Source organism: Equus asinus, chromosome 26 (assembly GCF_041296235.1).
Source record: "Equus asinus isolate D_3611 breed Donkey chromosome 26, EquAss-T2T_v2, whole genome shotgun sequence".
In the NCBI taxonomy this organism is placed as follows: domain Eukaryota; kingdom Metazoa; phylum Chordata; class Mammalia; order Perissodactyla; family Equidae; genus Equus; species Equus asinus.
In genome coordinates, this window is record NC_091815.1 from 20,547,277 (window position 1) to 20,570,554 (window position 23,278).

At 57.5% G+C, this 23,278-nt stretch overlaps 2 protein-coding genes across 15 annotated transcripts; both read left to right on the forward strand.

Annotated features, from left to right (window-relative positions):
• The first annotated feature begins 33 nt into the window (after positions 1-33).
• Positions 34-8,893, forward strand: FXYD7 (FXYD domain containing ion transport regulator 7). 3 transcript variants are annotated; one of them, XM_044759530.2, is made up of 6 exons: positions 34-220; positions 4,477-4,506; positions 6,203-6,277; positions 6,413-6,455; positions 6,618-6,658; positions 8,497-8,893. In XM_044759530.2, the coding sequence occupies exons 1-6, from the start codon at positions 190-192 to the stop codon at positions 8,517-8,519; spliced, it is 243 nt and encodes an 80-aa protein (XP_044615465.1). In that variant the 5' UTR covers positions 34-189; the 3' UTR covers positions 8,520-8,893. The 3 variants fall into 3 exon arrangements, with proteins under 3 accessions (XP_044615465.1, XP_070354305.1, XP_070354304.1); XM_070498204.1 differs by having other exon boundaries at positions 44-220; positions 6,413-6,446; XM_070498203.1 differs by lacking the exon at positions 34-220 and having other exon boundaries at positions 4,398-4,506; positions 8,497-8,891.
• A 118-nt stretch (positions 8,894-9,011) lies between these two features.
• FXYD5 (FXYD domain containing ion transport regulator 5) lies at positions 9,012-20,410 on the forward strand. 12 transcript variants are annotated; one of them, XM_044759511.2, is made up of 10 exons: positions 9,213-9,296; positions 9,641-9,710; positions 10,007-10,067; positions 11,403-11,483; positions 12,241-12,297; positions 13,599-13,709; positions 16,099-16,167; positions 17,174-17,203; positions 17,283-17,357; positions 20,128-20,410. In XM_044759511.2, exons 3-10 carry the CDS (start codon positions 10,007-10,009, stop codon positions 20,175-20,177), a joined length of 534 nt encoding a protein of 177 aa, XP_044615446.1. In that variant the 5' UTR covers positions 9,213-9,296; positions 9,641-9,710; the 3' UTR covers positions 20,178-20,410. The 12 variants fall into 12 exon arrangements, with proteins under 12 accessions (XP_014693703.1, XP_044615445.1, XP_070354296.1 ...); XM_070498200.1 differs by having other exon boundaries at positions 13,602-13,709; XM_070498198.1 differs by having other exon boundaries at positions 9,216-9,296; positions 13,602-13,709; positions 17,283-17,570.
• Positions 20,411-23,278: the final 2,868 nt, after the last annotated feature.

Genomic DNA, 23,278 nt, shown 5'->3' on the forward strand with positions numbered 1-23,278 from the left:
ACGTCGGCGGTGGGCGGGGGCGGGGGCGGGGGTGGCCTGGACGGGGGCGGGCTCTCCGGGCACCCATTGGCTACCGCCCCCCAACACCAGGGCTCCCCCCATCTCCCCCGACATCAGTCGGTCCCGCTTCCAGCTGCTGCGGCCGCGCCTTCACAGCCTCGGCGTCCAGCCGCCTCTGCTCCGGCCGGCATGGCGACCCCGACCCAGGCCACCACAGAGGGTGAGCGTCGCCTGGGGAGAGGGCGCAGGGGGGTTCTGGTACTGGAAAGGGGGGCAGTGGGGAAGGGGGTGTCTGTCCTTCCTATGGGCGGAGGCCCCTGCAGTGCACCCCTTGGCGCCCCTCCGAGCATCTTTGACACCCCCTCCCGGTGGTGTCGTTCCTGTGCAGGACCCGCGGTTGGAGAGCAGCAGTCCCGGGAGAAAGGATGCTGGGACCGGTAGCTATGGCAACCGGGTGGCTGGTCCTGCACGGCAGTGGTAGTGGATGGGAAAAGATGTGCTTCGAGGGTGGGAGCGGGTGGTTCTGCGGCCGCAGAGGTTCTCGCAGATTTCGGGGGTCCCTGGGGTGAGTAAGGGGAGGGGGTCCATATCCTTCTTTTTTCTAGCGCTGGCTCTTATGGTGGGTGTTTAATCCCTGACAGCAGGTGCGGCGAGAAGCAGGGAGAAAGAGGGAAAAACAGGGAGAAGGATAGTTGGGGGAAGTGAGAGAGAGAGATGGAGAGAGACAGTAAGAGAGGGACACAGAAAGGAATATAGAAAGACACTGACTGAGAAAGCCTGAAAGAGACAGAGAGATGCCAAGAGAGACAGGAGACTCAGAGTCAGAGACACAAAGAGAGACCCAGAGAGAAAGACGGACGGATGTGAGATTCAAAGAATGAAGGGGAGAGGCAGAGAGCAACAGAGATGCAGAGAAAGAGAGAGAGGAAATGAGAGACTGAGAGACAGAAGGACTGAAGCAACTATGGAGAGGGAGGGCATCGAGAAAGAGAGGAGGAGAGAGAGAGATGGACCCACAGCACCAGAGAGAAATAGAAGGAAGGGCAGCACAGGGTGCGGCCAGACCACTGCAGTAAGCCCCCATGGGCAGGAATGGGGGGACCCTCCTTTCCGCCCAACATCAGGGGTGTCGATTTGTCTGGAGGTGCACTTGCGTGTGCACACAGATGCCCCTTCCCACCGCCATCCAGCCGCGCGGTGATGTCCATTTCCCTCCCAGTAACCCAGTTGTACACCCATTCAACACTCGCTCCCCTGACAGCCCCTTCCCTGTGCCTGTTTCTGCAGAGGAGCAAGGAAAGGATGCTTTAATGGGGGGGGGGGGAGGGCATGGGGAGGGTTTCCAGCACCAAGAGCAGGGCCAGGGGATAGTCCAGCGCTGCTGAGGAGCCCCTGGTGGTGAAGGGAACCCCAATTCCACCCCGGTCTCTCCTTCCCTGCCCCCTTTCTTGCTGGGCGGGGGATGCTGCACTGAGCCATATCTGCAGAATTTGAAGCAGGGCGGGGTGGGGGGGCTGCAGAGGCTGGAAGCTACCCTAGGGAGAGGGGGCAGGGCTGAGCCAGCAGGCCTGGCGGAAGCCCAGAGCTGCTTTTCGCAGAGATGGTGGTTAGCAGGATCGATGGCAGCAGACGGGCAGAGGTGGGAGGACAGATGCTCCCCGCACCTTTTCCCCAGTCATAGCACGAGAGGGGACCGCAGGTCTCAGGAACCCCGGGGGGAGGAAAAGCATGTTAGGTGTTGCAAACGCTTGAGGAAACTAATTAATGGACTGTTGGGGGAAGGAAGTGAAGGCTCTCCCCACCCTGTCAGTGAGCAGGAGGGAGAGTTGGGGACAAACAGAAAGGGGAGGTGTGGGCATAACTGGGCCTGGGCCCCTATCCCTGAGAAGGACCCTCGGCTTGGCCAGAAGCCAGCCCTGCAGGGGCAAGAACAGGAGGTACAAAGGGAGCAGAGGAAGTCCAGATTGGCCCCAAGGTTAGAAACCCAACCCTCAAGCCCCACACAGGACCCCACCCAGCCTGGGGCGGGGGTGGGGGGGGTGGGACCCATCACCTCTCTTCACCTCTGGAGATGCCCCAGTTGCCGTAGCAACCACCTCCTTCCTGTTGTCTCCCTGGCAACTGGCCAGAAGTAGTGCACATTCCTTCTCCTGCCTCTTGGCTCCACCCTTAGCCCAGCCTTGCCCTGAGGACCCAGATTACTGGGCAGCAGGGACCAGAAGAGGAACTTCTGCATGGAGCTGGAGCACCTAGGGAAGAACAGAGGAGGATTCTGGGACAGGCGCTCACCCAGTGGGCTCCCGATGGTTTGGGAAGGTAGGGTGTGTGGAAACGCAGGAGGCAAAAGCAGGATATCCAACTGGTCCACCTCTGATGCAGCCTCCTGCAGCCTGGCTGGAGGCTGCATCATATTCATTCATTCATTCATTCATTCGCTCTTCTTTTCATTTATTCTAAAAAACTTCTTTGAAAGACTTTTATAAATACCAGGATTAACAGCAGAGATGAGTTAAGCAAATTTGCTCCCCATCTGCTGGGGGAGCTGAGATAGAGCGCAGATGACTCTCCAACAGTGTCTCCCCATCTGGAGCTTTCGAGTACCACCTTCATGACGTATGCCCTATCCAAATGTTACCCACACTCATATTTATTTAATATGTTTCCCTCAAAAGATTAACTTTTTAAAAACTCAATTAGCCTTATTTTGTATCACCAGCACAAAGGAAAAATCAGGATTTTTTTGCCTTAAATTGAAGGCAGGTATAAAAAGGATCTTAAACAAGTGACTTCACTTTTTGGGGCCTCAGTGTCCCTCTCTGGTGGAATGAGGATGAAGATGCCACCTGTCTCAGGGAGCTGCTTGAAGAGGAAGTGTGTTAATACCTGCAAAGTGCTTAGAAGAGAGGCTGACAGGGAGTCAGTGCCATCAAATGCCGGTTAGATAAGTAAATAAAGGAGAAAACCTGACAATGCCGCAAAATTCTGCTTAGGTATTGTTGCCTGCTGAAGACCCTGAGCCCAGGACCTGTTTTCAGTTGGGTAGAGAGGAGATTAACAAGGGCTGAAAGGTGTTAAGGACACATCAGCACCTACTAGGGACCAAGGACTGAGGAGGGCGCCCTTACCCATGTGTGGCTCAGTGTGGCTCAGGGTCCGGCCCAGGTGCCTGCTGTGCTGGTCAGTTCAGGCTAGAGCACGCCACGATAACGAATAGCACGCAGCATCCCATGGCTTCTGACAACCAAGGTGTATTTCTCACTTACACTGTACGTCCATCTCAGGTCGACCAGGAGCCTCTGCTCACCAAAGGAAGCTGGAGCAGCTCCCACCTTGAACATTCATGTCACCTGGCCCAGGGCAAAGAGAGCTCTTGCATGGGCACTGAAATGCTCCAGCCTGGAAGTGACAATGACACTTCCACTCACGGTTTATTGGCCAGAATTAGTCACATCCCTCCCCCACCCAACACACACACACATCCTTTCTGGAGCCTAGAGGGGGGAAGGAGACTAGTGACAACATGTAGCACCGCCCTGGCCCTCCTGGCCCCTGCCCCCCCAACACACACACAAGGGTGCACGCTTTGCAGAATTCTGCTCTAGACAAGGCAGAACGTACCGAGAGCCATCAGGGGCATTAGGGAGCCACGAGGATGGGCTCCTTGAATGGGAAGGACGTTCTGAGCTCTCCTGACGATGGTTCAGGACAGGGAGTGGGAGTGGGGAGAAGCAAATCCACAGACACGCCCGCATTCTACCCTCACGGTAACATTTATGAAATCAGGGCGAGTCTTCTAATGACGGGTGTGTAGCGTGGCACAGTTACGCGCATGTTCACGCAGGTACACACACGGGGAAAGCTATCACAAAATCAATTTTGAATCTTAAAACCAATGGTGTCTTAGAAATCAGTAACGTAGGATATATTATATAAGATAAGATAGGGTATTTTACAGGACAGCCCCCGGTGCTGGATCTGGGGACAGGAGCCAGAGGCCGAGAGCAGTAGGCTCAGTGCCTGCCTTGGGGGACTCTTGGATGACTGAGGGGTTTTAGGGGGTGTTCAGGGAAAGCTGATATCCTTAGCATCCCACCAGTGGGACTGGAGTCTGTTAACCCCCAGCATCAGAAGCAAAGGCGTGTGGATGTGTTTTTCAGGAAATGAGTCCACAGCTTGCATCAACCTCCACAGAGAACTAGGACCAGGACTGCCATAGTGTGGTTGGGTAGGTTGTGCACTGCACAAGGGAAATTACCACCCAATGGAGTGAACGGGGACTAGAATCCAGCCTATGCTCCACTCCTCAAGCTTTGTGTCCTGCCAGGAGGCCATATCATCCAGAGCAAGGGGTCTCTTTATCTGATTTCTACACAGAAACCGTTGAGCAGGTGGCCCCATCTGGATCCTCAAGAATGTTAAGAAACCCAGGGTTGAAACATTTCTTTCCCTCTCTGTCTCTCTGCCTTCCTTCCACAGCTCCTCAGGAACCTGACCCATTTTACTATGGTGAGTGGCGGATTCGGTGATGAGGGCACCCCGGGGCTGGATGGAGGGTGGCTGTAGATCCCCACAGATCACTGCTGGAGTGGCTTCAGCTGTGGCTACCTGGCACATGCTGGGCCACTGGCCATGTGATCACACTGATGCTGTTCATAGCACCTGGGCCCGTGGAGGGCAGAATCAGACTTGGGGGGTACCTTCTCTGGGCCCCCCCCAAGCTTCCCAGGACTCCAGGCTGGTGCTCTGGGGTCATCAGAGAGGGAAATAACTCAGGTCAGGCCGCCTGGATTTGAATCCTGGCTTAGCCACTCACTAGCTGTGTGGCCTGGAGTAAGCAACTTTGCCTCTCTGGACCCTTCTGTAAATAAGAGATAGTAATAATAGTTCTCACCTGTGAGGCTTGTGGGAGAGATTTATTTGGAGGATGCTCTTAAATCGTCCCCACAGCACTGAAGCTCAGAGAAGTTACCCCCAGGTCTGGCAGACCTGCCCCAGTTCCCTCTCCAAGCCCTCCCCCCCGCCTCTGCTCGCTCATACTGTGCCTCCAATCAGCCAAGTTCTCTCCCACCTCAGGTCCTTTGCACCTGCTGTTCCCTCAGCCAGGAAGCCTCCTCCTCTAGCTCTCCTCACAATCGGCTAAGGCTCCTCTTCCTTCTTCAGGCCTCAGATCATACACTGATGGCCCTGGCTCCCCAGCAAAAGGAGCCACGCCCACATCTACCCCCCACCCCCGTGCCCCCCGGGCACATGACTCAGTTTCTAGTTTTATTTTGATTAGTGCTTTACCACAATATGAAAGTCGACTCCCTGGACCTCTGCTGGTACAGAGCTGGTGCTCCATAAATTAATGTTTTAACAAAAGTTTACTATGGTATATCAGACAAGAATAATTACCATGAAGGAAAATAAAGGAAAGGATGAGATTAGAGAGTGTTGAGGAGAGGAAGGGAAATTCTCCATAGGACAGCCAGAGAAGGTGTCACTGATATTTGGATAAAGCCCAGAAGTTGGTAAGGAAAGGATATCTGGGGGAAGAGATTTCAGGCAGAGGGAATAACAAGTGCAAAAGCCCTGAGGTAGGACCATGCCTGTTATGCTCCAGGAATAGCAGGGAGACCAGTGTGCCTGGAGGAGGGGACTGAGGAGGAGAGTGGAGTGGCATGAGGTCTGAGCAGGAGCAGGGATGAGATGATATAGGGCTCTGTGGGCTGTGGCAGCCACTTTGGCTTTGAATGAAAATGTAGTGGACACCAGGGTGGAGGGAAGGGCTCTGAGCTCAGGAGGACCCAGATCTGACTCAGGTGTTAGTGGAACCCCTGTGGCTGGGGTGGGGGTGGGGGAGACCATAGAGAAGGCTGTTTCTGCATTGGTCCAGTGGGAGACAAGGGTGGACCAGACCTGGGGGAGGCCATAGAGGAAGTCATGCATATATATATATATATACACACACGCAGTAGAGGAACGTTACATACACATCTAGGGCCAAAGAATGCAGGGGAGGGGAGGGGGGAGAGGTCAAGGGAGCCACCGATGCCCAAGCCCACACTCTCCATCTTCACACTCACCCACCGGAGGAGCCTCCGGCACGGCCTGCAGCATCCCTGATTCTGGGCGCCTGGCTGGGCAGCCATGGAGCCAGGCCGAGGCTCCAGAGAGGGCTGAGGTGCCACCCGACCCTGATGTCCCCCCTTGTCCTCCCCAGATTATGACACTGTGCAGACTGTGGGCATGACTCTGGCTACCATATTGTTCCTCCTGGGCATTCTCATCATCCTCAGTAAGTGTGACCCCTTCCTGGGCTCTGGAGCCCCTCAGGAGGGCTGCCTCCAGTCCCAAGCTCCTACAGGGCCCCCACTGGCTCCTGCCCAGACCCGTACGTCTGTCTCCTTGTTCTGTCTGTCTCTCCTAACAGGCAAGAAGGTGAAGTGCAGGAAGGCCGACTCCAGGTCTGAGAGGTCTGGCAGCAGTGGGGAGAGAGGGGAGAAGGGTGGGGGCAACCTGTGGCCCAGGGGTCCCCCAAAGGGGCCTATGGGGCCCCCAGGCCTGCCATGTGTCCCCATCAAGCCCGCGGCTATGGAGCCTCTTTATGCTTTTCTCTCTCGTCTTTGCTTCCACAGCCCAACATGCAAATCCTGTAAGTCGGAGCTTCCATCCTCAGGTGAGGGCAGAAAGTTGTGGTTCTGGGAGGACAGGCGGGAGCAGACAGGGGGCTGCACAGGATGTCCCCAGGAATGGGCCCCCAACGGGCCCACACGGGAAATTCTGTAGGAGCTGAGACCCCACAGATCAGAGGTGTTAAACCGTGGAGAGTCAGTGGGATGCGAAATGTCCCAGAGAGTCCCCTAAGCTTCCCAGAAACGAGTACAGCAGCCTGTGAAAGCCAGGATGAGCCGGTGCCCAGAGGGAGGGTGAGGAGAGGGGCCGGCAGGGACAGCCTGCGCAGTCAGAGCAGAGAGGGTTGGGGCTTAGAGGGGGTGGGGCGTAGAGAGGGGTGGGGCGTAGAGGGGGTGGGGCGTAGAGGGGGTGGGACAGAGAGGGGCTGGGGGTATTGGGTGGAACAGAGGGGGTGGGGCGTAGAGGGGCTGGGGGTATTGGGTGGAACAGAGGGGGTGGGGCGTAGAGGGGGTGGGGCATAGAGGGGCTGGGGCTATTGGGTGGAACAGAGGGGGTGGGGCGTAGAGGGGCTGGGGGTATTGGGTGGAACAGAGGGGGTGGGGAGTAGAGGGGCTGGGGCTATTGGGTGGAACAGAGGGGGTGGGGCGTAGAGGGGCTGGGGGTATTGGGTGGAACAGAGGGGGTGGGGAGTAGAGGGGCTGGGGTATTGGGTGGAACAGAGGGGGTGGGGCGTAGAGGGGGTGGGGCATAGAGGGGCTGGGGCTATTGGGTGGAACAGAGGGGGTGGGGCGTAGAGGGGCTGGGGCTATTGGGTGGAACAGAGGGGGTGGGGAGTAGAGGGGCTGGGGTATTGGGTGGAACAGAGGGGGTGGTGCGTAGAGGGGGTGGGGCATAGAGGGGCTGGGGCTATTGGGTGGAACAGAGGGGGTGGGGAGTAGAGGGGCTGGGGTATTGGGTGGAACAGAGGGGGTGGTGCGTAGAGGGGGTGGGGCGTAGAGGGGGTGGGGTGTAGAAGGAGGTGGCAGCGTTGTGGGGGAGAGCGGGTGAGGGGGTTGGAAAGCATGAAGGAAGATGGAAAGAGAGATGTCAGATGGAGGAGGGGATAAGCGTGTGGATGAAAGAGTGTGACTCCTTGGGGGTGTTAATTTTAATTATATAAAAATATCTCGACCTGTTTTTAGTGGAACCGCGTCCTTTCCAGGGACTTTTAAAAAATCAGAGATGGGAATCTCTCTGCCTTTTGTAAAGTTCTCATAACTAAAAATGGGCCTTGGGGTACTCAATATTTGGGGGGATTTGGTGTGGAGCTGCATGTGCTTTGTTTCATGTTCTTTGAGTGAGATTTAAGAGCATTAACGAGTCGCACGTGGGTGGCTGGGGGGGTTGGCCCTGGCCCCCAGGCACAGTCTAAGAATATGCACAGGATTCTGACCCACTCCAGTTGAGCAATGGTCCCAAGTGGGTGGGAAACAGGAGAATTCCTGTCGTACCCAACGTTCGGGAGATGGGGTGTTGGAAAGGGGTGTGGCTGTAGGAGGAGACTGGGGGCCTAGGAGGGGATGGAGACTTCGTTTCTGCCAGGGGGACGCCCCAGAAAAGCCCCAGCCGGGCCGGGGTTCTCCAGTCTGTCACACGTGTGTTCCCCTCCGTGGCAGTGTCCTGTGGGGCAGGACAAAAGCCACACAGGTGTCCTACATGGCCCAGGCATTAGGTCATGGGGAGGCAAGCGAACTCCCCGGTGCTAGCTCAAGGGTGACAGTCCTTGGGGGTCTAGCTTCCCGGGGGTTGGGGGGGGGGGTGACGGAGGGCCGGCTGGCTGTGGGGCGGGGCCTGCTTCCACCTCTCCAGTCGCTGACCTGGGCGCGCTCTCTCTCACCCCAGCCCCTGGAGGTGGCGGCGTGTAAAACCAACCCGGGGCACCTCCACTGCTGTCCCTGCCTGAGTGCGGGAGCCTGAGGACCGGGTGGAGGCGGTGGGGACCCCAGCCTTGCGCCGGGGAGCGCTCCCCCAATGAGCCCCACCCACCCACCCCGAGGCTGGAGCCGCTGCCCCCGCTGCCCCTCCCCAGGCAACGGCGATCCCCTAAAGTGCCCGTCTGCACCCCAGATCCAGGGCCTCAGGCCTCTAGCTCCTGGGGTCCGGGAGTCTCCCCAGCCCCCGGCATCCCCGTGTGCTGCTCCCCGGCACCTCCTTGTCTCCTCTCCGAAGATCCGGTCCCCTGCACCCTCGGTGTCCATGTCTTGAGCTTAATAAATGGGCATTTGGTTTTTCCCCCTGTTCCGTCTGTGTGTTCTCATCTGTGGGGACAAAACGGGAGGGGGCAGAGGTGGACCTGGGGAGCTCTCTCCCCTCCTTCTCTTTCCCCTCCCCCTTCCCCGTCTGTCCTCCCTCCCCAGGAGCCCCACCCAGCCCAGACCTGCCGGTCTGCGCCCCACGCCGACCTCCCCCAGGCCGGGTGGCTGGAGGCGCCGCCCTGCCTCTCCCCCCGCGCCCCCATCGCCCTCAGCGTCTCCCACTCCTGCTCCCACCCTGGGCTCTGAAGCCAGGAAACCCAAGAGGAAATGACTGGGCGGGTCTTGGTCCCCGCCCGCCAGCGCTCCCCTGGCCACACCCTCCGCCTGGACGCAGCCACCACCGCTGCCCTGTCTCCACGAGGCTGCCGGCCCGGACCCGGCTCGGACGTAAGTCTCTCCTCGCATCCTCTCCCTCCGCCCGCCCTCTGCCCGGCCGCGCTCAGGTGGGGCGACGACGGATCCGCCGGGGGCCTCTCGGCCCCCTCCATGCTCGCTTCTGAGCCTGCTCGTCGGTACTCCCGTGGGCTGCGCTGTTTCGCTCCTCCTGCCTCAGTCTCCCCAGCTCTCCTCCGTGCCTCTGCGGCCAGTCCCTCCCAGGTCTGCCCGGCGTCCTGTTCTGTTGTCCCTGCAGCGAGGCTTCTAAAGCAACTCACTTTTTCCCCTGCCATCAGGAGCACATTACTCACTCTTCCTCTTTCCCCTCCTTGCTGACTCCTCGGCTCCGGGGACAGCCCCAGAGGGAGGGCCCGCGATCTCCTCCTGTGGCCCAGACCCTCCCCGCTTGCAGGGTCCGTCCGCGGGGTGAGTGCTGAGGAGCCGGGTGTCCCTGCGGTGGCTGCTACTGGAAGCTGGGTTGATCTGATGCTTTCTCTTTTCTCTGGGGACCTGCAGAGGCAAGAAGGGGGTGGCGGTGGCGGCTGGGGACCCCCCACTTCGGAGACCCTCCCCCTGCCCCCACAGCCGGCTGTCAGTCCTGGCTGGAGTCCTTGAAGCCAGAGGAGGCTGCTCAGGGTGGGGAAGGGGGCTGCAGGCTCGGGGGGCTGCCCCGGGCCTGCCGCCCTGTCAGCATGGCTGACCGCAGCTCCGCCGGCCCGCAGATGTCGCCCTCTGGTTGTCTGTGCCTCCTCACCATCTTCGGGCTGATTCTCCCCACCAGAGGTAAGGCCCAGCCCTGGTCTCCACGCTGCCCCGGGGCCCCCAGCCCCTCCTCAGGGCGGCTCTGGGCCGCGTGCTCACCCCCTGCTGAGCCGGCACCAGGAAGGGGGGATCCCGGTGAGGGGGTGGGGCTTACACCCTCTTTGGACACCTCAGACCTGGGTGGCCGCTTCCAGTGAGTCTGGCCAGAGGCTCCCCTGCTGAGCATCCTCCAGTTTCACCTCCAAGAAGAACTCACCGAGTTTGATTTGGCTGTGGGATCCGTGTGGGTTTCTCCTGGGCAGCCAGGAAGTGGGGCCCCCAGCGCCCCAGCTCCCGGATCCCCGGGTGATAGCGATTAGGCAAAGGGGGTGAGCGGCGGGGGCCAGTCGGAGACAGAGCTGGAGATGGCACAGCGTCGCCTGGGCTGGGTTTCCTGAAGGCAGGACCCCTGGGGGCGGTCGCAGGAGCCTTCTGGGGCAGGCGCTCTGTGCGCGAGCTCTACTGTTCCACATGTTGTCCTGCCCATTTTACGGATAAGAAAACTTGAGACTCAGCAAAGGGAAGTGCCCTGTGCCGCAGGCTAGTGAGTGGAGGGCTGGGATCACAACCATCCCGTCGGCCCCCCGCTCCAGCTCCGCTGAAGCTGCCCTTTGCTCTCCGATGGAATCATGCTCACGAGTTCCTCCAGTCGTTCGAGGAGTGTTCCCTGAGCAGCTACTCTGTGCCAGATCTTGTTCTCTGTGCGATGAGTAAAATGGGAACTGCTGGTCTAGTTGGGAAGGCCAGACAATAAACAAACCCCTAGTCAATGGTATAGGATCTAGGAGGTGGTGAGTGCCGAAGAGAAAAATCGAGGCGAGCGATGAGATTGTTTCACGACTCAGGAAGACTCAGGAAGGCCTGCCGAGGAGGCTGCTTTGGGCAACACCCTTCCCCCCTCCGTCTCATTTCAATCTGTCTCCAGCCCTGAGAAGTAGATTCAGCTGTTATCCCCACTTTGCAGATGAGGCAAGTGAGTCTCAGAGACGGCACATCACTTGCTCCAGGTCACACAGCAAGGAAGTTGTTGGGAGCAGAATTTGAGATCAGGGCCCTAGCTGCCTGGAACGTCCACAGGGGTGGGCAGGGAGAGGGGGCTGGAGGAAGGGCGCTGGGGCATGAGCATTTCTTACAACACTTCCAGGGGCATGGATCGATAGCGCCCAAGCTGGTCAGTCAAACATCCGTCTGCCTTTCCCAGCAGACAGGGCCTCCTGAGTTACCCCCAGACTTTCAGAAGGGGAGGCAGGATGGGGATGCTGATGAGAGAAGGGGGCCCAGAGGCTCCTCCCTGACTTCTCATCCTCGATTTCCCAGGACAGACATCGAAGGAGGCCACATCCACTTCTCTAGCAGACCCAACTACTGAGGAGATTCGGGTGCAGACTGAAGCCCCAGGTGAGGAAAGAGGAACAGGTCTGTCAAGATCCTGCCATTGCAAATAACAGCAGCAACAAATCTCAACTGTGGACCAAACTGGAATTTTTAGATTTGTGTAACTGAAAAGTCCAGGGATAGACCTTCAGGCATGGCTTGATCTAGGTGCTCAAATGATGCTATCAGAAACCTGTCTCCTTCTCTTGATTCTGTTTCCTCAGTGTTGGCTTTGTTCTCAGGCAGATTCTCCTCTTATGGGGCCAAGATGACCCCTAGAGACCCAGGGCTTCCATCTTACCTGATAAGAATCAAGAAGAAAGAGCATTTCCCCTTGCCCAATCCAGCCAATGTTCCAGAACTGAGTGTCACTGACCAGGCTCAGGTCATGTGCCAACCCGTGAGCTGATCATTGTGGCCACAGGCACAGAAAGCTGATTGGCCAGACCTGGGTTTCATGGTCAACCTCCAGTGGGGCTGGTGCCAGGCCCACTGACCGAAGTGGACCGAGAATCAGGGAAGGATGGTTTCCCAGAGGGCGTTCCAGGGCCTCTCACCGGAGGCAGGCGGATGCCGAGTAGGGGATGGGCGTCCGTGGGAGGAGGGCCTGAGGCGGGAGAGACGGCCTCACATTTGGGCAGTTAGCGGAATGGCCGGATTCAGATTCGTTCGTAAGTGGTTTCCACCACATCAAAACTGAGTTGGTATGGAAATCCTCCTGCACCTGCGCCCACGGGCCTCCTCCGTCTCCTCTCCCTTCTCTCCCTGTTTCCCGATCCAGGCACAGACTACACGGAGCTCCAGCCCACCCCTCAGACCTCAACCCTGCCGGCCGGCGGTGAGTGGGGCAGGGGAGGGGTGGGGAGGGGCGCCCGGGTCAGACGTTCTCCCCGGTTCCTCTGACGCTCTGCGTCCCTGGTCACCGGTTACAGCCCCCCTCCTTTACTCTGTGGGGGGGGGGCACCAGCCAACTCCCTTCACTTCTTCAAGAAAGAAACTTTTGAAATCGTGAAAAAGAACATGCGTACAGAAAAGTACAAAACCCATAACTGTACAACTTAACAAATTCCTCTGAATCGCACCCGGGGTCGCCGCCGCCTGGTCAGGGAGTGGAGCGTCGCAGGCGCTCCGGAAACCCCCCGGGGGCCAGCCCCGTTCATTTCTCCCTTTATCCTCTTTCCCTTTTTCCTTTTTTGAATGTTCAGATTATTATTGAACTTTTCCTTCGATTATAACATAATTCACAAAGTGCTCCCCGACTATCCCATTGATGTTTAATGACACCGTAAACATAACACACATAAACACAGCCTCCCTGGAGACAGTGAAAATACTGCAGGCGAGAGGAAATCCCTTCGTCCATTCCCCACGCTGCTCTCTCCCCCATCTCCGAGAGGCCCCCTCTGTCAGCCCTGGGTGGGGGCGTGTTTCCGTGAGCCTAAGGATACTGGGCGATAGTTCTGCAGTGTGCTCTGCTCCCCCTGCAGTAACACGCCCGATGCCCCCCACCGCATTCCTGTGTGAACACCCATCTTGCTCTGTTTCCCCGCCCCTGGGACTCCTCAGGAGGCTGTGCATGGACCATGGAGCCACGCACATCTCCATGAGCATCTCGGTCACTTCCAGTTTCTTCTGCTACACACAGAGCCACAAGGAGTGACATGTCCCCTGCTCCTCGAGCCCACCCTAGCAGCATGTATTCTAGATGAGTCCTAAGTATCTCACCCGTGTTCACTCGTTCAGCCCTCACCCAAACCCTCGGCGGTGGAAGCGACCCCTATCCCCGCTTCACAGACGAGGATACGAGGGCTCAGAGTAACCTGCCCAAGGTGTCACAGCAAGGCAGGGACACGGCTGGCATCGGGGTCCAGGGGTCTGGCTCTGGGGCCCTACTCCTACCCACAACACTCTGGGGCAAAGGACGCTAGCGCTGAAGTTTGTTTCAGGAGCCGCTTGGCCAACGGCCGCACGAGCTGCGCTGCCCTCAGCAGCAGCGTGTGACAGAGTCCCCCGTCCCAGCCCACGGGAGCGACTTTGGTTTTTGCCAACCTGATTGGGGAGGCCCCCGGCTGTCCTGTGGACCTGCACGTCCCTGCCTCACTCGCTTCTCCCCTCCCCTCCTCGCTCTTCCGACCCCAGTAGAAACGACGCCGCCGAAGGAGGTGGAAACGGAGACCCAGACCCAGCCACTGCCGGGGCCCGAGGCGCATCCAACCACAGACCGGGGGACGGACAGGAGCCGCACGGAAGGTAGGGCCTGGGGCTGTAACAGCAACCCTCGAGTTTTGTTTAATTCTCTATCTAGGTCAGCATTTCCCTAAGTACACTTCTCAGAGCACCCGTTTGGGGAATTAATACATTTTCAAAAAATTTCTTTGCAGTTTGTGGTCAAAGGTCTTTGGGAAACTCTGAGTTAAAGTTAAACACGTTTCCTTCTGGCGGGACTTCTCTAACAAAGTGCATCTGCAGCAGGCTCCCTGAGAGGAGCATGTAGTCCGCAGTGTTCCCCAAGTCTGATAGACTCAGGGCCCTCTTTTGTTCAGGTTCCTTTGTGGGGCTGGTCCCAGGAAATCTGGCTGTGGGTGTTTCCTTGGTTGTGTCTTCTTATGGGAGCAGGAGCTTTCCGGTTGCAAAATCCAGAAAACCCAACTGAAAAAAAGATTTGTTGGCTATATACAATCTGCAAAGTCCAGAGGTATCCAGTTTCAGGCGCAGCTGGATCAAGGAGCTCAAGCTGTCATTATGACTGACTTGCTCCCTCTCTCTACTCTATTGTCTTCATTCTCAAGTGGCTTTTCCCCTCTTGCTGGCAAAGATGGTCCCATAATTCTAAGGTTAGGTCACAAACTCAGCAGCTAGAGAACATCTCTTTCTCATTATCTCCAGCCCAAAGCCTAGAGTGGATTCTCATTGGCCCAGTTGGGGTCACATACACGTGTTTGACCATCGGAAGCCTAGGAAATGGACTGCCCTGATTGGTCAGGCCTGAGTCTTGTGCCCTACCCTGGGGCTGGAGAATGGGGTAGCCCTGCCTAAATCCCGTAACCCAGAGTCAGGAAAGAGGCAGTTCCCTTCAGGACAAGTGAGTTAATGTCACCAGAGGTGTGGGGAAGGGGGCGGAGCCGAGATGAGGGCAACAGGTGGCCTATAATGCTTGTGTGATGATCTGTATTTGAAGGGCAGCCCCTGCTGGAAAGTACAGTAGCTTGGGCACTCCCAGACTGAGATGCATGCACAGTTGTGCAGACTGGGCACTGCACAAGAGCCCCACCTGTAAGGCCGTGTCATTCCCATGGTAGATTTGTGTAATTGTTACAGTTTCCAGCGATGGCAGTAAAAGCATCGCATTCTGACAGAATCTATGAAAACAACTTTACAACAGGTGGAAATAACGTGTCTTGGGAAAGGGACTTTTCTATTTTGCATAAAATTGTCCTCTCGGGGCAGGGCTTAGCAGCTGTGTCCACACTTCCCGGCTGAGGAAACATCCTCGCATCCCCGACTCACTCACTGAGTCCTTGCCACTGAGAGTTACTCTGCGCGATGGTCCACGTTCCTGGTTATTCCTGACAGTCACCCGGGCTGAGCGGGTCAGGGGCCAGTGATAGAGGCACAGCCGAGTCTCAGGGTCAGCAGGCCCCAGCACAGAAGCCCCAGAGCTCCTCTCCCTCCCTCATCTTCGTTTCTCCTGTCTCCTGCCTGGCCGGGAGGTGGCTCCTGTCATCTGCTGGCTCTGAGTTGCACCGTGATTCCGCTCAGATCCCTTCTTGGAATGGAAAGGTCGAGGGAGGGGCGAGACCGGGTCCCCTGCCCCCCCTGTGGCTGGGGCACAAGAGGAGAAGGGAACTGAGGCCCAGAGAGGTTACTCAGTGGCGCTAAGCCACACAGCCCACAGAGGCAGAATGGCCTCTAGCGCCAGGCTGGCTGAGCCGCACACCCACCGGGGCTGTCCTTTGGGTGCTCTGTCGGCTCCCCAACTTTGTTCCTGCTCTTGATCCCGTTGACCCCCTCCTCCAGACAGGCTTTCCCGAACACCTCGGAATCCTTGGCTGTTGGTTCATCTGTAGAGGGTACGGGGCAGAGACTGGCCTGGGGAGCTCGGGCTTCTTGGGGCAGCTGCTCTGCTCGCTGGCTTTGCACGGGGACATTGGTCAGGGGTGACGATTTCACTGGGGACACTTCTCAGTGCCAGAGGCCACGGCTTTTTTGAGGGCGTCGATTCTTTTAAAGACGGGAGCCCTCTGGGATTTTTGGCCTGGGACAAGAGGTGATATTCGAAAAGTCTCATAACAAGCATCTCCACGCTCTGTCACGGGCCCAGGGTCCCGGCGGCCCCTGCCTGGCTGTGACAGACGTTGCCCTTTACTTCCTGGATGATGGGGCGGCCAAGGGGTCCTAGGAGAGGGGCCAGGGGGTCCTCGGGGGTGGGGTGGCTGGTCTCAACCAGGGTGCAGGCTTACCTCAAATTTCATACCTGCCGTTCCTTGCTGCCTCCAGGGGTGGGCGAGGGGACCTGCACCCTGAATGAGTGGGTGACAGGGCTGCTCCCAGATCCAGACGTCAGTGACGTCCCCTCTTTCCCTCCACGGCTCACTCCTGCCCTCCGCCATCTGGCCGTTTTCCTCCCATCCCACTGCAGGCACCACTCTCTCCAAGAGACGAACCCCCGGCAACGATGTGAGGACGGACCCTGCCCTCCAGCCAGCAGGTGGGTAACCCCCCACCCCCCCAGACCACGGACAGGCTCTCTGCTGGCCGCTGTGTGTCTCTAGCTCCTGGCATACGGCCTGGCCCAGAGTTGTCCTCAGGAGGGCTGGGCTGGGTGAATGCATGGCTTCAGGGCTGGCAGCGGGCGCACCAGGCAGACACACAATAAATGTCAGAATAGATGAATGAATGCCCAGGGGCCCCCAACATCGGTGGGTTAAAATAACAACCAGTGATTTAGCTCCCAAGTCTGCGATGTGGGAGTCTCGTCCCGGCTCAGCCGGCTGCTTCTTGGGGTCTCTGCTGGGCTGACTTGTGCCTCTGAGATCTGCTTGGGGTCTGCAGGGGCTCTGCTCCTAGGGGCACCTGGGTCTGGTCTCCTACTTCCTGCCCCGCCAACCCCAGTGGATGGATGGAAATGATGTGCCTGCACGTCACGTAGAGCATTCATTCATTCGAAAGTTTTCACTGAGCGCCTGCTGTGTGCCACGCAGTGTTCTAGCTCCCAGGTACACAGCAGTGAACAAGACAGACGAAAGTCTCCCTCTCTGGGAGCAGACATCCTAGCAGGGGGAGAGAGACGATGAATGAGAATTGTAATCACTTTAGATCAGGGGGTTCTCAGTTGCTATCAGGTTAGAGTGGAGGGAATGAGCGGGGAGTGTGTTCTGTGAAGGGCAGGGAGGCCTCACGGAGAAGGCACTGTGGGGGCTGTGTCTAGGCAGAGAGAACAGCTGGTGCAAAGGCCCTGAGGTGAGCGGGGGGGGGGGGTGGTCTGGTACATCACCAGCAGGCAGTGGGTGGAGTTGGGGCACATGAGTGAGGGGACTGTGAGGAGGTGACGTTGAGAGGCAACGGGAGCCACACTGTGGCCACATGAGGACTTTGGGTTTGTTCTAAGTGTCCCAAGCCTGAGACCCAGGTGTCCCCTCTCCCTGACCTGCCATTCGCTGATTCACTCCGCAAACCTCTGCTGAGTGCTGCCTTTCTCCCTGTCTGTCCCCCAGCTTCCAGTGAGGACGACCCCTTCTTCTATGGTGAGTTGCCCTAGGGGGCGGCGGGGGGAGGAGGGGCGAGGGCCGCCCTCACCAGGCTCCTCCGTGTTCCTCTCTGCAGACGAGGACACTCTCCGGAAGCGGGGGCTCCTGGTTGCGGCTGTGCTGTTTATCACGGGCATCGTCATCCTCACCAGTGAGAAGGGGCAGCGCGCGGCACCAGGCGGGAAGGGGGGCCCAGCGGGCGCTCTGGGGAGGTTGTTCAGCGCTTATCGCTTATCCGTGCTTATCTGTTGGCGACATCACCATACAAATGACCCCAGAACTCAGCGGCTTAAAATGGTAGCCACTCACTCAGCCCTCAGGGCCATGGATGGGAGGTGCCGGCTGGACTCATTCCTGCATCGAGGTCAGCATGGGTCACCGTGGGTCAGCAGGGAACTCCTCCTGTGGCACCTTGGTCCCTGGCTTCGTGGTCTTATCCCCAGGTTGACTGGCCTGGGCTTCTTCACGTGGTGGTGGCAGGCTAGTGTGATGGTGTGGCCCCCAGGACTAGCCACCATGGGCGCTGTGATCACCCCAGCCCCGAGGGCTGAGGGGAGGGCGTGGCTGCACCAGGACCTGCTAGAGACGGAGCTGTAGGGGGTGCCCGCAGGGGCTGTGGCTCCAGGAGAGGTTCCCGCCCACTGCCTCGTGGGCCTCGTGGAAGGCCCACCGGGAGGGGCGGGGTGGGGGTCCCAGACTCCTATACCATCCTCTCCTCCTGCCCTTCCCCCTCCTGCACTCCCACCTCCTGCCCTCCCCTCTCTGGCCTCCCCCTTTTTGGTCTCCCGTCCAGTCCCCCTGCCCTCCTCTCTCCTCTCCCCCAGCTCCTGTCTGGCCTCCCCGCCAAGGCTCAGGCAGAGGGCAGCCCAGGGCTGCTGCCTCTCAGCTCAGCCTCCCAGGACCCAGCCCCGTGCATGGGGAAAGGGGCAGAGGGAGAATGACAAGCAGAGAAACTAATTATTTTTAAAGTTTTTTTTTTTTTTTTTGTGGAAGATTAGCCCTGAGCTAACTGCTGCCAATCCTCCTCTTTTTGCTGAGGAAGACAGGCCCTGAGCTGACATCCGTGCCCATCTTCCTCTACTTTATATGTGGGACGCCTGCCACAGCATGGCTTGCCAAGAGGTGCCATGTCTGCACCCGGGATCCAAACTGGTGAACCCCGGGCCACCAAAGCGGAACATGTGAACTTAACCACTGCGCCACTGGGCCGGCCCCTTTAAAGTTTTCTAAATGCTGCAGATTAAGTAAAACACGAGGGCCGGCAGTTTGCGAGCTCTCCTTAAGCTGAATCACCCACGCCAGGTCCTGGCCTCTCATCTGACTCTCTCGTCAGGAAAATGGGCGCAGCCACACCTTTTTGCCTTGAGGTGGGAGGCAGGGCACTAAAGGTCATGCACCGAGGGGCCACATGTATGATGGTCGTCCCATCAGATTAGTGCCACACAGCCTGGGTGCATTGTACGCTGTAGGTTTGTGTGAGTCACTCTGTGATGTTCACACAATGATGAAATCGCCCAATTCGCAGGACGTGTCCCCGTCGTTAAGTGATGGGTGACTGTAATGTTAAAAAGAGATTGGTAACTCATGCCTGACCCACGCTGAGTCCAGGAGTCAAGCACTGTTGCCTCAGTGGTGTGACACGTCTTTGTCAACCCTGACACTGTGCTGGGCCCTATTCCCTCCCTGTGGGAAAATCGAGGCTCAGAGAGTTGAGGAGTTTGCCCAAGGTCACGCAGCACGTGAGAATCAAGGAAGGCCTGGCGCCAGGTCTGCGCGAGGGCAGAGCCTGGCCGTTAGCTCTGGGGCCAGAAGTGACAAACATCCGTGGGCACCCGCTCTGTGCTCGACCCGGGCTGTGGGGCTGGGGGCACGGCCTGGTCCCCACCCTCGGGAAGCTCACATGTGGGGCTGATGATAAGCAGGTAAACGCACTAGTAAGCAGAGTGGATGTACAGAGAGGTGATTAATTACCATGCAGAAACAGAGCAGAGGACAGGACCGAGAGGGACGGAGGGAGCATCTCCCTCCAGTGAGGTGCAGTCAGCACTGGCTCCTGACCGTGAGAAGGATGATTGGAAAACCAGGGAGAAGGAGCCCCACTCGGAGGCCAGAAGGAGCTGAGCACGTTGCGACAACCACAGGAAGAGGCCAGGGTGGCTGGGCGCGTGAGCCAGGAGAGGAGTGGAAGGATTCCAGGCCAGAGGGCCAGGGAGGCGGGAGGCAAGGGGGGGAGCCAGGAGACTGCAGAGTGCTGTTGTCTGAAGCTCCCTTTGTCTCCTAAGATCCCCCATCATTCACTTGGCTCCAGCCCCATGGCCTCCCTGCTGTCCCTTAAGCCCACATGTCCCGCTCCTACCTCAGGGCCTTTGTACTGGTTGTTCCCTCTACCTGGAACGCTTTTCCTCCAGATGTCCATGTGGCTCCCCCCTCACCTCCTTCAGGCCTTTGCTCAGAGGTCACCTCCTCAGGGAGTTCCCTCTGGTCATCGCCACGAGGATGCCCCAGCTCCTGGACCTGCCTGCCCCCTCCTTGGCTTTATTTTTCTTCATGGCACACATCATCATCTGGCTTATCACCATCTGTACACTGGACTCAGCTATTTTTTTGCAGTGTCAGTCTCCCCCGCTAGAAAGCCAGCTCTACCACGGCTGGGATTTTCTTCCTTCTCGTTCCCGGCTGTGTCCCCAGTGCCTGGCACACAGCAGGTGTATAATAAGTATTTGCTGGATGAATGAATAGCACACGAGCCAGGATGGGCTTTTGAAGGACTCTTCCTTTGGGGCCCTTGCTCCAGCTGCTCTCCGTCGGCTTCTTGTCACCTGCTCAGACGGGCAGGTTGACCGGCTGGTCTCCGCCACCCAGCGCAGCACAGTCGTCAATTCTGTTCCACCTTGTGACCAAACCATTTCCTTTGTCCGCAGGTGGCAAATGCAGGCAGTTGCCCCGCTTGTGCCGGAATTACAACAGGTGAGTCCATCGGAAGCGGGGCCAACGACCGATGGGCATCCGGAGACCAGCCCCGCGGCTGCCTCCCCTGCACAGAGCCTGCGCAATGGTCAGGAATGGCCAGCTGAGAGGGACAACATGACAGCCGAGCCCCTGACCCCTGCCCTGCGCACCCTGAAGGCAGCCGGTCCCTGGCGCGGCCCCAAGTGATCTGTTCTCTCCCCATGACAAGTAAAGCACTGTGGTCCTGCCCCCTGATCTTGGTCATCGTGACTGACAGAGGAGGACAGCAAGGGGTCCCATTCTCACAGCCAAGGGGGGCGGGGGACAGTGAAGGAGCCAGCGTGCATCGTGAGGTGGGAGGGGCGGGAGTGGCCCGCAGGGGCCCTGGCCACGGAGGGGTCAGCGCTGGATCCTGCCTGTGGCTGCTTGAGACCCCAGACAGGTCCCCTCGCAGAGCCTGGGGCCAAGGCCAGCTCACCCCGACAACCCGTGGTTGCGTTGGTCACTGCGAGCACAAAGGGAGGTCCCTGGCCCACGATGGCCCCCCTTGCCGCACACTTGGGTCCCTCCAGCACTGCGAGGGGGCTCGCACATGGGAGTGTGGACACCCTGCCTGCCCATCCGAGCTCCCGAGCTCCATCCGCACCCAACCCACAAATGACCACCTTGGGGCTACCTCTTGGTTTCGGGGTGTGCCCCCCAAGAAGGCCACGTGGGCCTTGCAGTGGCGCAGAGCACTTGGGGGGGCAATTCTGGGGTCGCAGGGCCCCAGAGTGGGGTCGAGAAGGGGCGCAGGCTCCCCGGGCGCTTCTAAGGCCCTCGGGCTCTGCAGCCGGTGGGGGGCTCCCCCGGGTTAGGCTGAGCGGGCCCCGAGGCTGAGGCATCCTCTGAGGAGGGAGACGCCGCCTGTCCATCGGTGGCTGCATCACAATATTCCACCGCCTTCGGGTCACGGCCTGTTCATGGTTACACAGTCAGTTTAGTGGGCCGGGAGTTGCATAAAAAAAGAGAAAAAGAAGTAATGAAATAGGAAAGGAAATATCAGAGTACATCACAAATAATATGGCCTTCTTTCTGTATATATCCTCTGCTCAATTTTTGCCACATTGTCGTCCTACCTGGGTTTTTATTTACTTTCTTAAGAGATCAATTCCCTTTTTAACTTAAATAAGTTTATTTTAAAGGCATAATCATATACGGAAAACCAGTCCTGCTCCACATAAATAAAAGATAGCCAGAAAGACAAATCCAATGAAAACAAACATGTATGAGCTGTATATTGTATTTGTATATGTAATATATATCATACGTGACATACATATTATATACGTAGAGGAGAGAAACAAAATATTTTTTGATTGGCACCCACCACCTGCTAATCAGGACAGACGCCTAGCCAGTCAGGAGGGAGGATTAGTCATATAGATTACATATTACATATATGTTCATGGATAGTGTATTATGTCTATTAAATTGAATCAGGTGAAATTGTCACATTCAAATTTTTTTGATCTGTAAACACGACAATTTCATAGGGCTTAACCTAATATATACAATGATCGTATAAAATGTATTTCATCCTGCAGGTCGCTTTTTAAAAATACCGAGAAGCGCTGGTCGAGGGAGTGTGTAGGTTGTCGTGGGGAGGAAACTAAGTTTCCTTCTTAGAACAGGAAACGCCGGCAGCCACGTTTGCCCTGGAGGGGTGGCCACCCCAGTTTGTGGAAGATGTTCTAGGGCGGTATTTCCCAGACTTCTCTTCATAATTGTTGCCATTTTCATCCTGCTTGTACTGTTAATCACTTTTTTTTAAAAAAGATCAGCTCCCTTTTTTTTTTTTTAACTTAAATACATGTATTTTAAAAGGCACAGTCCTACATGGAAAGCTGGTACTGCTTGATATAAACAGAAGAAAGCCGTAAAGGTAAACCCGATGAAAACAGACAGGGAGACAGACACGCGGTGTTCCAGCTGGATCCTGAGTGGCTGCCCGGGGCTCTGAGCCAGAGGCCAGAGTCTGCTCCGCTGGAGGAGACCAGCAGGGGTCAGGGGTGTGGGTGTCACCTCACTGCCCAGACACCGCGGAGTCTGGGAGGCCCAAGACCACCTCATTTCTGACACCAGCTGCAAGGTGGAGTGTCCCCGAGAGGGCCCCTGGGTTTGATGATTCACTAGAAAGACCCAGAGCTCACTGAGAGCTCTCATGCTCATGGTTATGGTTTATCACAGTGAAAGGGCCCAGCTTAGAATTAACCAATGGACGAGACACACACGGGGCAGAGCCAGGAGAGCTCCTAGCACCAAGCGTCGAGTCATCCTCTCCCAGTGCAGCCATGGACGGTGCCGACTTCCGGCAACAATGTGACAACATGCACGGAGTGCTGCCAACAAGTCTGGGTCCAGAGCTTTCACTGGAGCCGGTCACAAAGACATGGCTGACCATCCCTGTGGTCCTCGTAGTCTCCAGCTGCTCCAGAGGCTGAGCTGATACCTGTGGCCCAAAGCCCCCACCATCAATCCCACTGTTAGAAACTACTAGGTGGGGGAGGGGCGGCCAGCCCAGTGGCGAAGCAGTCAAGTGCTTACAATCTGCTTCGGTGGCCTGGGGTTTGCCAGTTTGGATCCCGGATGTGGACGTAGCACCGCTTGGCAAGCCATGCTGTGGCAGGCGTCCCACATATAAAGTAGAGGAAGATGGGCACGGATGTTGGCTCAGGGCCAGTCTGCCTCAGCAAAAAGTGGAGGATTGGCAGCAGATGTTAGCTCAGGGCTAATCTTCCTCAATTAAAAGAAAAAAAGAAAAGAAACTATAGGAGGGCCCCCAGGCCCTGGGTGGACAAAGACATTCTTCAGACAGGACCTTCTGCGGCTTAGAGATGAGCCTCTCTTTGGGGGAGGTTGATTCTTGACTGCGCCGAGCCTTCCTCCCTCATATCATTTGATGGATTGAGAGATGTTCAGAAAGTGATTTACCGTCTGGTGAAGCGATTCAATGAGAGTGAGCATTGTTTGTGGCCTAACACCGGCCGCCGCTGGAGCGAGCCTGACCCGAGGAGTCCCCAGCCCAGGGCGACCCCTGGCAGCCTCCAGGGCACAGGGCAGCCTCCTTCCCCCTCACCCCAT

Coding starts and splice junctions, on each gene's coding strand:
- FXYD7 (XM_070498203.1), top strand. CDS start 4,413: ATGTTAAGAAACCCAGGGTTGAAACATTTCTTTCCCTCTCTGTCTCTC. Junction 4,507..6,202: donor ACCTGACCCATTTTACTATG/GTGAGTGGCGGA, acceptor TGTCCTCCCCAG/ATTATGACACTGTGCAGACT. Junction 6,659..8,496: donor GTCGGAGCTTCCATCCTCAG/GTGAGGGCAGAA, acceptor CTCTCACCCCAG/CCCCTGGAGGTGGCGGCGTG.
- FXYD5 (XM_070498195.1), top strand. CDS start 9,177: ATGACTGGGCGGGTCTTGGTCCCCGCCCGCCAGCGCTCCCCTGGCCAC. Junction 11,484..12,240: donor GGTGCAGACTGAAGCCCCAG/GTGAGGAAAGAG, acceptor TTCCCGATCCAG/GCACAGACTACACGGAGCTC. Junction 17,571..20,127: donor GGACTCATTCCTGCATCGAG/GTCAGCATGGGT, acceptor CTTTGTCCGCAG/GTGGCAAATGCAGGCAGTTG.